The 12,366-nt window shown below is 38.1% G+C and overlaps 2 protein-coding genes across 4 annotated transcripts; both read left to right on the top strand.

Annotated features, from left to right (window-relative positions):
* The first annotated feature begins 11 nt into the window (after positions 1–11).
* Positions 12–7,549, top strand: LOC105164939 (flocculation protein). Of its 2 annotated transcripts, none has more exons than XM_011083783.3 (11): positions 12–355; positions 1,855–1,919; positions 2,609–2,724; positions 3,369–3,481; positions 3,563–3,693; positions 3,977–4,150; positions 4,763–5,006; positions 5,169–5,248; positions 5,413–5,488; positions 6,721–6,817; positions 6,937–7,549. In XM_011083783.3, the coding sequence occupies exons 1-11, from the start codon at positions 109–111 to the stop codon at positions 7,277–7,279; spliced, it is 1,686 nt and encodes a 561-aa protein (XP_011082085.2). In that variant the 5' UTR covers positions 12–108; the 3' UTR covers positions 7,280–7,549. The 2 variants fall into 2 exon arrangements, with proteins under 2 accessions (XP_011082085.2, XP_088737749.1); XM_088881623.1 differs by lacking the exon at positions 12–355 and adding an exon at positions 801–1,052.
* Positions 7,550–7,775: 226 nt separating this feature from the next.
* Positions 7,776–11,369, top strand: LOC105164938 (COP9 signalosome complex subunit 5b). Of its 2 annotated transcripts, XM_011083780.3 has the most exons (6): positions 7,788–8,384; positions 9,201–9,482; positions 9,649–9,796; positions 9,946–10,028; positions 10,812–10,889; positions 11,025–11,369. In XM_011083780.3, exons 1-6 carry the CDS (start codon positions 7,992–7,994, stop codon positions 11,112–11,114), a joined length of 1,074 nt encoding a protein of 357 aa, XP_011082082.1. In that variant the 5' UTR covers positions 7,788–7,991; the 3' UTR covers positions 11,115–11,369. The 2 variants fall into 2 exon arrangements, with proteins under 2 accessions (XP_011082083.1, XP_011082082.1); XM_011083781.3 differs by lacking the exons at positions 10,812–10,889; positions 11,025–11,369 and adding an exon at positions 10,267–10,766 and having other exon boundaries at positions 7,776–8,384.
* The last annotated feature ends 997 nt before the right edge of the window (positions 11,370–12,366 follow it).

Below are 12,366 nucleotides of genomic sequence, written 5' to 3'. Positions count from 1 at the left end.
GATGGGAAAACGGAAAATATTGGAGTGAAGTTAACAAAAGGACATTAAGGGACATGAAATAAACGAATTCCGACCATTCCCGTTTCGAATTTCCCAAATTTCCCCCAAATGGCGACTTTTCGATCTGGCGCCGGCGGTAAAATTGTTGCGAATCGCCGGAAGCAGCGGCTGGCCGCCACCCCCTACGACCGTCCTCTGCCGGAACCGTCTCGGCCTCCTCCGCCAAAAAGCCCTAATTGGTTTAGCGGCGTCATTGTTCCATCTGCTCGCGCGCTTGCTTCGGGGGCGGGGAGAATCCTCTCCTCCATCTTCTCCGAGTCGGAGTCCTCTTCTGAAGACGAGAACTCCGCTTCAGGTGTGCATTCAGCTTCTTTAATTTTGTCTTACGTTTTTTTTTTTGCGTTATTTTCGGTCTCTTGTAACTACGAGTTCGCTTCGTTGAGTTATTGCGCGTGTCTCTGAGTTTTCTGCGTGTGCCTATTGGAATGCTGCTTTAACTTACTTCGCATGTATTCTCAGAAGGAAGTCTGTTTGGTCCGAAGTTGATGTGCTCGTGTAACGTAAGTCAAACTAAAGAAGGGAGCGAGATGCAGGGCGAGTCAGTTTGAAAGATAAAGATACACTACGTTAAAATGTAGAAGCCAAATCCGTTTAATGTACATAGTAACTTAAAATGTACGGTGATATATTGCTTGTCCTAATTTGTGATTGCTTTACTGCTTAGAAGTAGTTGTGCATTTTGGTGGTGTTAAAAAGGAGGACATCTTCAACACCTAATTAAGTCATGGAAACTTGGTGAGAAAGAGGTGGGATTGGAATGTTAGGAACTATGGGAAGAGGAAGGTCTAGGCTTTTCTTTTATTTTCTTCTTCCTATTTGTCCTTTCTTCTCTGTGCATTTTCTTCTTCCTATTTGTCCTTTCTTCTCTGTGCATTCCTTTGTTTGTTTTCCGATTGCTTTTTGGCAGGGTGAGGGTGGGGGATAGTTGTTGGCAAGACTGTGATCAAATAATGCTTGTGGAAAAGAAAACTTATCTAAGAGAAATGTCAAAGGTATTGTTAGGTTGAGTATGCCTTTTGGGATAATCATATTTCAGTTTATGGATGACTATGGGCTTATCAATGCAACCTTCTAATAAGGGGTTGATAATGCTGCATCTCCTCTTATTAGTAGCAGCCTTACTATCTAGGAATTTTATGGTTTAGGAGTTGCTTAGGACTAGGGTATTGCTGATGTAGTTGTAATGTATCGATTATGAAATTGAATTTTAGGAGATGAAATTGTAAACTCAAAATTACTAAAACACTAAACAGGAAAAAGGACCTGAAGTGATGCATGGGAAATCATCTGGGTATGCTCACTTTGACAGATGGGTGGCTGTGTATCATACTGTTAGGTATCACGATAGTAATTTATGCCTGTCAAATTACCATCTGGAGTAATTTTTGGTACTGCCTTATTCTTTTTGGCATGTTGAGAATGATTTTGCCACCAATACTAGTTGTATTATGATGTGACTCTTGAGATAGCGTTCCTTAGTAACTGAAGTTGGTAGGGTAAAGTTAGTGACGGTTCTTTCATTAGGTATCAAGTCATGTAAATGCATTTTCTAATTTAATGACTTTGAATACCTCCTAGAAGATGTTATAATAATTAGTTCATTCAACATGTTGCCAAGTCTTGCGTTTAAAAAGTATTCATTGTGCTTTTATTTGGATTAATAATTATGTAAGCAGCAACTTACAAGATTTTGCCTTTTATTCCCACAACCCTGTGTCTCTCTCCCTATATGCAGTCTATTTGACTAACCCTCTTTTGTTTTTCTTTTCCCTGCTCCATTATCTTGTGTGGCAGAGGATGATGTTCAAAATGATAATCACTATGGAGGCCCTTATGATGGGGTTAACACGTCCAACGAGGTAAATCATTGCTTTTTATGCACAATCGTTACACCAGAATGATTTATATTTGCCTAGGTGAATCTCCTACCCCATGGAATTCTTTTTCGGTGTGTGCTATACCACATGTGAGGATACTTAATAACAGACCATTTTTTGGAAAGGGAAATACATAATCTTGACAGAGGATAAATTTATCAGTGCAACAAGTAGAATTCTGAACCTATATAATAAAACATATTAATAGTTTCATTCCACTTTTTATGGAGAATATGTGGTGCAATAATACAGTCACGTTCAATTTTCTATGATCTTGCAGCCAATAGTTCCATTTATGGATCAAAGTTTTGTCCTAGCTTGTCCGGGTTATGGTTTTGCCTTGCCTCTTCAGCTGCAGCATTTGTGATATGTGATAGATGTGGTATCCTGAAATTACTGATAACACAAAGATTGGAGATCTATTCTAGCTTTTGTTAGAATTGTGGAGGATGACTGCTGTGATTAACCAGGGAGAACATTCATAAATAACATTTTCTGGCTGCAACTTGGTTGGAGGAAACAAAATATAACACGATTGATCTTATTTGGCTTATTTGCTATCTTTTTAGAAATTTCTCATATTTATGCTTTTCTTCAGCATTACAATGTCATTTTGGCCTAGAAATTGTTCTTAGCAATAAAATGTTTGAATCTTCTTTTTGTTATGTTAGAAAAATGTGACTTCACCAGAATTGATGCAACATGGACAAGCGTCTCAATTGAGTGTGAGGAGAACTGAAACCAAACAGATAATCGAGCAACTTATTATGCGGGAGACTTTTTCGAGGTAATACCCAGAACTTGGAGGTATATGCACCATGCCTGATAAATTACTGGTGGTTATTTTTATATGTACACTATTTGTTTCCTCTTTTCTATAATTTTCTTTTTATGTCTACATTTTAGCCAGCTTGTTTCTGATGAGGAGTGATGGTTGCTATTTTGAACTTATGGTGCTTTTGTGTTCTGGTCTCTGTTAATATTTTATAGTATGACTTTAATATGACTTCATCTGTCAATAAAATTCAAAACGTGTAAAATATTTAGTAGCACTCGAGCTTGTCATGATCATTAATACCAGCCTCGAAACTGATTCAATTTCCCAGTAATGTAGATTATTCTTCCAAACATCAATTTTTGCTCCGAACCGCTGTAAATTCTTTATGTAGATATGTATTTGATGGTTGCAGCTGTCTTATCTGTTTTGATCTAGTGAAGGATGGTGATACTGCTTGAACTTAGCAAATGGATGCAAGAATCTTCAATGCAACACATTGGCCTTATTATTGATATCCATTAGTCATGTGGTTGATTTGCACCTATGAACAATATGGATCATTTGGTTACTTGTGCTCTGGGAAAAAAGTTGATTTCTCCAATATTCATGTTCAATCTAATCCAGAATTTATCATTTTATTCAATTTTGTTCAGGGAAGAATGTGATAAGTTGACACAAGTTCTTAACTCACGAGTTATGGACGGTTCAACAGAAGCAGGGGAGAGAATTTTACTTGCTGGCTCTCTTGGGAAGACACTTGACCATGGTATTGCTTTCCAAGAAATCTGGCAACCGTTCCATGTGGAATTTTTCCGGTTATTGATACAGTTGTCATCTTCATGAACAGAACACGTAGATATATACAACCAAGCTGTTCAGGAAGCTAAAAAATGGTTTAAAGAGAAGAAAGTGGGGTCAAGTTCAGTGACAGAGTTGGCTCCTGGGACCAGTAACCTTAATTCAACTGGAGTTGATTACGTCAGTGATTCTTCTTCTATTTATTATTATTATCTACTTATTTAATTATTTATTTATTTTATAATCAGAGAGCTAGTTTGTTTTCACCAGTTATGCTTCAATGGTTTCTTTTCCCTTTAGCTTTATTACATTGTTGTATACCCATACGGATTTTCTCCTTGGTTATTACATTGAGGATTTATGTTTGATGCTTCCTAATGACTCTGGAATGTTATCAAGGTTCACAAAGAAATCTTCATCTGAGAATAAGGTGATCTCATGTTATTGATTTTATGTGGGACAGATAGAAAGTGGAGGAGGTTCTCCTGTGGATTTGGCAAGATCCTATATGAAGGAGAGGCCACCTTGGGCATCACCGACGAGAAATTTTGAGTTAACCCCCTTGACAACGACAATGAAACTTTTCAAGGAAGAAACATTGTATTCAGTTGGCCAAGATCTTTTGTCTTCATCAAAGGTTCATTTCTAATTGTTTCTTGATCACCCATTCTTGCATCAGCAAAGTGGATCCTCTTCTGAGTTATTACCAAGTTAGCCTTGCTGTTTCCCTTTTTCTACTTTACATGCCTACTATTTAGGGTGATTTTGCAAATCACTGTTGTACGTTGTCAGTGTCTTTTCTGCATTTATACTTCTTGTGCTTATGCTTTAACAAAATTTGTTGATCTAGAGATGATGACTAATTTTGTCTTAAAACTTGAAAGCATGTACAACCTCTTGCAGAACAATGCAATTGAATGTTAATATAGTCTAATGTAGGGTAGGGATTGACAATTTCTCACAGCACATGATTTGCCTATAGAGGATCTTGTAATTGTTTTCTTCTTGTTTATACACAAATGTCTCTGTTACTGTATTCTCTTGTTGTTCTTATTATTGTGGATGATATATCTAGTGTATTGTACTATAGAAATGATGGAACCTCTGTTTGGATAAAATTATTAATGCAACAAAATAGAAATTGGTATATTATCTACAGTGAGAACCTTCCTGTTACTTTGTTTGCATAATTTTTTCATATCAAGTCTTATTCATCATTATTTGATTTCTGTGTAACTGGGATGTGCAGAAACGGAATTCTCTTGCCTCTGGATCATGGAATATTCAGGAAGAATTACGGAGAGTGCGGTCAAAGGCAACAGAAGATTTGCTACGCACTCCATCCACTAAAATTGATCCATCATTGTTTGCAGTTACTCCAAGTAGGGAGAACTCTGTAGGAGCTGGTAATCTGTTGTTTGCTTTGGGGGAGAGAATGACTGAGCCAGAGTTATTGGTGGATGCAGGAGTGAGCTCTGATCCTGCCCTTGCAGGTCGGTTTTCCTCTTCTGTAGAATCTGTATGTTCAGCTAGTTTCATGCAACTTCCAGGAAATATAAAAAATCTTTGTTGATAAGATTTCTTCTTTTAGCTGGTGGAATAGGATTGTATGTGTCTATATAAAGAACATTCAGTTGGTTTTGTGTTCCTTTCAGCTTTGGAGTCAAGACAAGCTGATAAGGCAAGTGAAGCGCTCTCATCCAAGCCAGCTACTTCTGTTTCTGGAAATAATGAGGTATTTGATTAGGAAAATCGTTTTTTCGGTAGCTGTTGATCCATCTGCTAAGTATGCGGGACTATAGAAGCTGAACAAAAATAACATCTGCACGGTGCATGAAAATTTTCCCGTTGCACTTTGTAACGTCTTAGACTTATCCACTTATTTCACCATTTTTAAAGGATGCAGAAGCTGTTCAGGCATCATCCAGGTCCCCTCATTCTTCCAGTGCCAATCATGCCGAGGAGCACCATACTGGTACTTTCATTTGTCCCATCTATCTCATTGGTTCATATTGTTATAGGATACTGTTTTAATTCTTGAAGAGTTAATTAGGGGAATATGTTATTGAGAAAATGAAAAGAATATGGGCTCATGGGACATTGGAATGCGTATTTGGTATTCTACATGTTTCTTGGAGTGAGGACCGGAGGGGAAGTGTGAACTGATCCTTACACAATATCATTATGTAACTTTCATTAGGCAAAACAAAACAAATGATGGTGATGAATGTCGTGGTTTTTCAATAAGCTGACAGATTTTTGTTTTAGTAAATGCAATAGTTTAAGCTAATTCATATACCATTAGGTTTATATTTCTGTATCACTCTACTAGACTGCGATCATCTCTGTAGATCATTCCTCTATGTTGCTACTGTACTATTTTTCATTCATCCAGCATGGTATCCTTTTTTAGGTTTTTCAGGACCCATCTATTATTATCGTTTGGCTTGTGAGAGTGGCTAGAATAAATTCTATATGGCCCTTGTCCTCTTTGCTGCTGATTCTTGTGCTCATTTGTATTTTACCAATTATGTATTGATTGCTCCAACACTAGGTTTATATTAGCGCGTTGTAAACCTAAACTAAAATTGTACTATTGCCACAGGCAGCTTTTTGTTGCTGCCAGATATTCAGAGATGGGATTAGGGGACTGACAAGGAGAGTAACATTTGGGAGACAGGGGCTAAGTTAAAGCAGGAATGTGAACCTAAGAGGCTGGAAAGCTCAGTAAATTATGATGGAGAAATGAATAAGGTGAAAGAGAGAAGTCTTCTGAATTTAAAAAGGAAAAAAATAATTAAGTGGTGGTTGACACTTGACATTGAGATGACATTGTTAGTTCACCATTTAACTATAGCATTCCTTGATGGGTGGGGTTTTGTCACAGGATTGTTAGTTCACCATTCAACTGTGTTCGATTCATTTCTTCCTAATCCCTGTACTTTGTCCACTGCCATATATCAAAGATTCATACAATTTTAAGAAAGTACAATACTCTTGAGCGCTAAATAACTGCTTCATAGTGGTGCAGCCTCCTGTATCTATGGTGTTGTTTACTATTTCCCTATTCATTTGCAAACTTTCTCCCAGACCCTTATTTATTTTGTTTACCATCATTAATCAATTTGTATGCCAGCAATTATATATGTATGAGACAAAAGTTTCGACTGTAAATTTGGCCCCTTCATCTCGACCTTTCTTCTACAGATCCACATTTAAGTAAGACTAATGGAGCTCCGACAACTGAGGTGGCTGAATTTGGTGGAAAGCAGAGCATAAATGGTCCCTCATCATCTCAAGCTAGGTGAAATCAGAAACAATAATTTCTTCCTCACTTTCTATTCCTCCTGATCCTATATGAATTCACTTGGCATAATTCTGCTCTGCTATATCTTTCCAAATAAATCTGCTTCTTTTGTTCAGCTTGTCGGCAGGAGTGGACACCTCAGGATTAGGGTCAGAGCAAAACTACAAGCAATATGATGAGGAAAACCATAATGCAGATACTGTAAATGAGAAGAAGCCTGTGAGTATTGTGAACGTGGAAGGTAAGTGTGAGCTTCTGAGCGAAGCTTACATGGAAGTCCCTATTGTTACTGAAACCGATAGCATTGCAAGTGGTTCTCAGAATAGTTTGGCCATGCAACATGAAGAATTATCGCAAGATATGGCCCAGCCATCTCTAAATGAAAAGGTCGATTCCACTGCTGGGAAACAACAGGGAGGAAAATCGGGTAAATACAAGACGAGGCAGAGGAAGAGGTGAATGAAGAGATACCTCATGGTGGGTGCATATATATGTTGTACACTACTGTAGGAAAAACTTCCACTGTGCCAGTTTAGGATTGTTGTACTTTAGGCCCAAATTTATGAGTTATTTGTGGAGTCATATGGTTTTTGCAAAAGAATGGCTCTCATGGTTAGTCACTTTTCTTCTGAACCTTAGATGGAGGAGCTTTGTTTAATTGGACACTGTCCGAACCATTCCCTCGATTACAGTTTATACCCATTCTAAAAGTTCCTAAGTTGTACTGTATCTATCCTTTGTATTGCTATTTCTGATATGATGATATGTTTCCTGGTACTAATGGGCGTGGCCCTGCCAAAAAAAGACATTGCATTAACGACTGGGGGAGGAACTTCGTAATACTACTATGTACAAGTATGAGTTCATAAAGAATCGACAAAAGTTTTGGTTTCAAATTTCCTTCGCATAATCAACTACCCGTATCCAGATGCAGCATTAACATTCTCTGCAAATGAATGAGAATAATTGCAGGAGTGAGATAACTTCACTGTATCAACTTTTTGTTTTGGTAAAAAATTCTTTATCAAGAATGACAAAAATCCACGTATACGGTATACCTCACCTGTGCCCGAACTCAAAAAACTCAGAGAGGACTCTTGGTTATCGGTAAAAAGAAAATAACTTGAGACGCCCGGTTTAGCTCTCCACTGATTATCTTGTCCTCAAAACTATGGATCCTTCCTCCTCGGCGGCGATTGCGCGGCAGACATGGGAGCTGGAGAACAACATAGTGGCAACCGACTCATCCTCCGCCGCGTCGGACTCCATTTTCTTCTATGACGAGGCGGCGCAGGCCAAGTTCCAGCAGGAGAAGCCGTGGGCCAATGACCCCCACTACTTCAAGCGCGTCAAGATCTCAGCACTCGCGCTATTGAAGATGGTGGTCCATGCTCGCTCCGGCGGCACAATTGAGGTCATGGGCCTCATGCAGGGGAAGACTGATCGGGATGCGATTATTGTAATGGACGCTTTTGCCCTCCCTGTTGAAGGCACTGAAACTAGGGTTAATGCTCAGGCCGATGCGTATGAGTATATGGTGGATTATTCGCAGACTAATAAGCAGGTACTTTTCTTTTACGCTTATTGAACCTTTACTTATTTTGTATTGGATTGGTGATGAAGTAGCATTGTTTTTCTGGGTGATATTTATGTATTTTATGGACATAGTTTAGAGTGATGCTTGCTGGACAGTTCAATTGCATGTGTGAAGGTTGGCTGTATTTTTGCAAATTGGGAACGTAAGTGGCTTTTGTGACTTGGTTGCCAGTGATCAATGAAGCCTCTGGGTGGGATTTGCCAAATCCTGTTGTGGGTCCATTGATATTGGGAACACTTCTGAAACTTGTTTGTGTGATTACATTTTGATAAAACAGGGGAGTTTTTCTTTCTGGTTCTGTGCGAACAATTTACAAGTTCATACTCAATTTGGACATGGCTGAAAATACGGCCCTGAACATTGATATGGCAGTTGTCCAATTTGTTTGTCTGTTATTATTATATACTTTTTGTGATCATCACGACTTCTTATTCTGAGTAGAAAGGGGAAGTTGATGGGAATTTTGAAAAGTTTCAGAGGTATATAGTTGATGTGGTATGAGTTTTTCTGTAGAAGCTGCATATGAATTTTGCTGTGTTGGTGTAAGCTATCTGAAAGTGCAGGTATCTAATTACTGGAAGTACAACAACATTTTCCTGAAAGTGAAAAGCTAATCTATTTTGCATAATTAAAAGTATTTTGATGATTTCAAATTCTTAAACCATCTAATATTTAGAAATGAAATCCCTTTGTTTGCATCCTCTAGGTGGCCTTTTTTTTCACTCAGAATTTGTTGTTATAGTTTTTGTGTTATTTCTTACCCCAAATTTATTTTGGACTAAGGCGGGTAGGTTGGAGAATGTAGTTGGGTGGTATCATTCCCATCCTGGTTACGGATGTTGGCTTTCTGGTATAGATGTTTCCACACAAATGCTTAACCAGCAATATCAAGAGCCCTTTCTAGCAGTTGTTATTGATCCAACAAGGACTGTCTCTGCTGGAAAAGTAGAGATTGGTGCTTTCAGAACATATCCTGAAGGCTACAAGCCTCCAGATGAGCCTGTCTCTGAGTACCAGACAATACCCTTGAACAAAATTGAAGACTTTGGCGTGCATTGTAAACAGGTGCGCATTTGTCCTCTCTATAATTGGAGTTCTTGTCATAATTGTTTTCTTGGTTGTGTGGAGAAAGAAGAAGATTATTGCCCCCTCTCCCCCCCTGCCTTTTAAATACATCTCAGAGGCTCTTTCTGCAGAATTTCCTGAATCAATTAATTCTTCTTGTGTACAGTACTATGCATTGGATATCACATATTTCAAGTCATCTCTTGATTGTCACCTCTTGGATTTACTCTGGAACAAGTATTGGGTCAACACCCTTTCTTCTTCTCCTTTGCTTGGTAATGGAGATTATGTTGCTGGTCAAATCTCAGATTTAGGTAATTTACTTTTGCATGCAAGTGGCCTTTTTTGTTACTTCTTTGCTCCATCAGAAGCCCATACCTTTAGTTCTTTCCAGCATATTGAACCATTGGGTAGCGGATGCCATGTCAGTATATTATACTAATTTTTCCTTATAATTATGCAGCTGAGAAAATAGAGCAAGCTGAAAATCAATTGGCACATTCACGCTTTGGGTCCTTGATAGGAGGTCCTCTGAGGAAGAAAGAGGTCAGTGTGTTACTCTTGTTGTACCATTTGCTTTTCTTAGATAATACCGAGTCTGAGTTGGAGCTAGTATATGTTTTACTTTTTTCTTGTGATGATAATTTTGTTGATATTTAAATACTGTGATTCTTCTCTTTTGCTTGATTGAAGGAAAATTTATTATTTTATCAAAGCTTTGCCTGCCTGTTCAAGACATAATTTTGCAATAGCTAAGATGATCTTCATATGGATTATATTTCAGGCTGTTTCTCCGTTCAAAAATTTCACGTGTAAACTTTCAGTGAACAAGTGAAGGTGCTTATTATATATTCCTGCCAGAACTTGGAACTGTTCTATAGCAGTATTAGTTTCATTTATGACCTTTTATTACATGGAAGAGTATATTAACAACTAGGTTTAAATTGCTTTACAATGTAAGAACACGTGTCAAGTGGAGTACCAAGGGTGAAGTTTATGCCCGTCTACAGAATGCGGAGGATGTGATCTTAATGGAATTATGACCAGTCTTTTGCCTGCACAATTTTGAATCTTTTCCTCCTTAGAGAGAGTTTTCTAGCCCTAACCACAACTCCTGCCCTTTTATATCAAACTGCGATCTTACTGTGTCATCTTTCCCAGCTATCAATGTTGCATATGATGACATGTATGCATTTACTTAATCATTTAAGACAGTTACTGCCACCAAACTGCTGCTTTTCTTGATGACCACCAAACCCCCCACCCCCCTCCCTATCTGGACTCTCTTCTTGACCAGCTTCGTCTGGATGTCTATTTGCTGTCGTCCAGGAAGAATCGCAACTCACCAAGATTACGCGTGATAGTGCAAAGATAACTGTTGAGCAGGTTCATGGTTTGATGTCACAGGTAACTGCAACTGCCCTCTCTCTTGCATTTGGACTCTCCTGCCTCCTAAATATCATACATTCTAGCATTTTATAGTTCCTTCAGAAAAAAACTCTACGTTGGACTGATGACTGTGATGCTCATCCACTTTTCTAGGTCATTAAGGATATCCTATTCAATTCTGTTCGGCAGTCCAATGGATCTCGGGCCAACTTGTCTGGTCCTGAACCCATGGTCGAGGCCTGAGTTGATGACTTATTAAGAGTGTCCTACATATTGTGGCCATGTGCTCCTCTCACTTGACTCAGTTTCTTTAGGCTTGTCAAAAGATGACCCCGTGGTGCCGTCAGTTACCAAAGGTCTTCCATCAGTGTTCTTTTGAATGTATTAGTAAATTTGTTTATTCTCTTCTATAATTGTTCTATCTAAACCGTGGTGGAGAGCCTGCAATCTTTACCTATATATTGATGGTGAGAATCAAATCAAATGACAATGACTTGAGATCGTGTTGTTGTATGTCAAATAATAAAAAAAATGTGTTATAGCCCTAAATAAATGGGTTTAAAACCAAACCATTTGAAGGGCTCTCTGTATGAATGAAAGGAGCAGGCTATATGGGCTATATGACATTTAGAGCATAAAAAGGTATAAAATGGTTGGCTTGAGAATTACATTTCATGTCACTTTAATCCCAGGGACTAGCTTACAGACTTACAGTGGAATAGGAACAGACGTGGACATTTAGTGCCTGTAGCAACCTCCACAACCATTATCCATAATCAGATCACACCCCATTCTCCTCAACTCATCATCACTACTAGAAAAGAATATTACATGTCTCAGTCTCATCTTATCATCATAAACAAATAAAAATGAACCCAAACCCCTTCCCCTCCAAAATGGAGGATTCAAGAATATAATTTGATCTTTTTAGCTGTTCAATAATCTTCCTACTCTATTTCTTTTCATTTAATACTTTAACACCCCCAATTTTATATCCGAAATTTCCACACATATATAAATAATTTTTCTTTTTTAAAATTCATTGGAGGAATCATATTCCTCCTCAAACTTGAGAGCAACCTATGTATTATTATTATTATTATTATTATTATTATATGTATCGGAATCAATTATAGAGCAACGCTTTTGATTAAAGTGTCGTACTCATACCCCCACTTGTTCCCTATCTCAGTTCCTTCAACATCAATACACAATTTTTTGGTTTTTATTTTTGTTTTTGGTTTTGTGTTTGTTGTATGTATCTACTACTTGTCCGAAAGCCTACTTTTTCACTTGTATTTTCTTGTACTCACATTCGGAGTCGGTTACAGCGACAGAAGTTTAGTGCTATCTGCCTCTCCCCAATCGCATTCGCATTATCTTTTGCCCCTCCGAATTTTACACCCCTTCTCAACCAATATTCTGCACTATCAACACTTTGCTACCTTCACCATCAATCCTCACGTTTTAATGCTTAAGGTTCAATGTTATTACA

Source organism: Sesamum indicum, linkage group LG6, assembly GCF_026168435.1.
Source record: "Sesamum indicum cultivar Baizhima isolate 11 linkage group LG6, ASM2616843v1, whole genome shotgun sequence".
In the NCBI taxonomy this organism is placed as follows: Eukaryota; Viridiplantae; Streptophyta; class Magnoliopsida; order Lamiales; family Pedaliaceae; genus Sesamum; species Sesamum indicum.
This window is presented reverse-complemented; position numbering and strand designations above follow the sequence as displayed.

What these genes read in the sequence shown, in the direction of transcription:
- LOC105164939 (XM_011083783.3), top strand. Translation starts at nt 109, where the DNA reads ATGGCGACTTTTCGATCTGGCGCCGGCGGTAAAATTGTTGCGAATCGC. An exon ending in AGACGAGAACTCCGCTTCAG is followed by an intron (nt 356 to 1,854) that starts GTGTGCATTCAG and finishes CTTGTGTGGCAG; the next exon opens with AGGATGATGTTCAAAATGAT. An exon ending in TGGGAAGACACTTGACCATG is followed by an intron (nt 3,482 to 3,562) that starts GTATTGCTTTCC and finishes CTTCATGAACAG; the next exon opens with AACACGTAGATATATACAAC.
- LOC105164938 (XM_011083780.3), top strand. Translation starts at nt 7,992, where the DNA reads ATGGATCCTTCCTCCTCGGCGGCGATTGCGCGGCAGACATGGGAGCTG. An exon ending in TTGGCGTGCATTGTAAACAG is followed by an intron (nt 9,483 to 9,648) that starts GTGCGCATTTGT and finishes TCTTGTGTACAG; the next exon opens with TACTATGCATTGGATATCAC. An exon ending in TGGTCAAATCTCAGATTTAG is followed by an intron (nt 9,797 to 9,945) that starts GTAATTTACTTT and finishes ATAATTATGCAG; the next exon opens with CTGAGAAAATAGAGCAAGCT.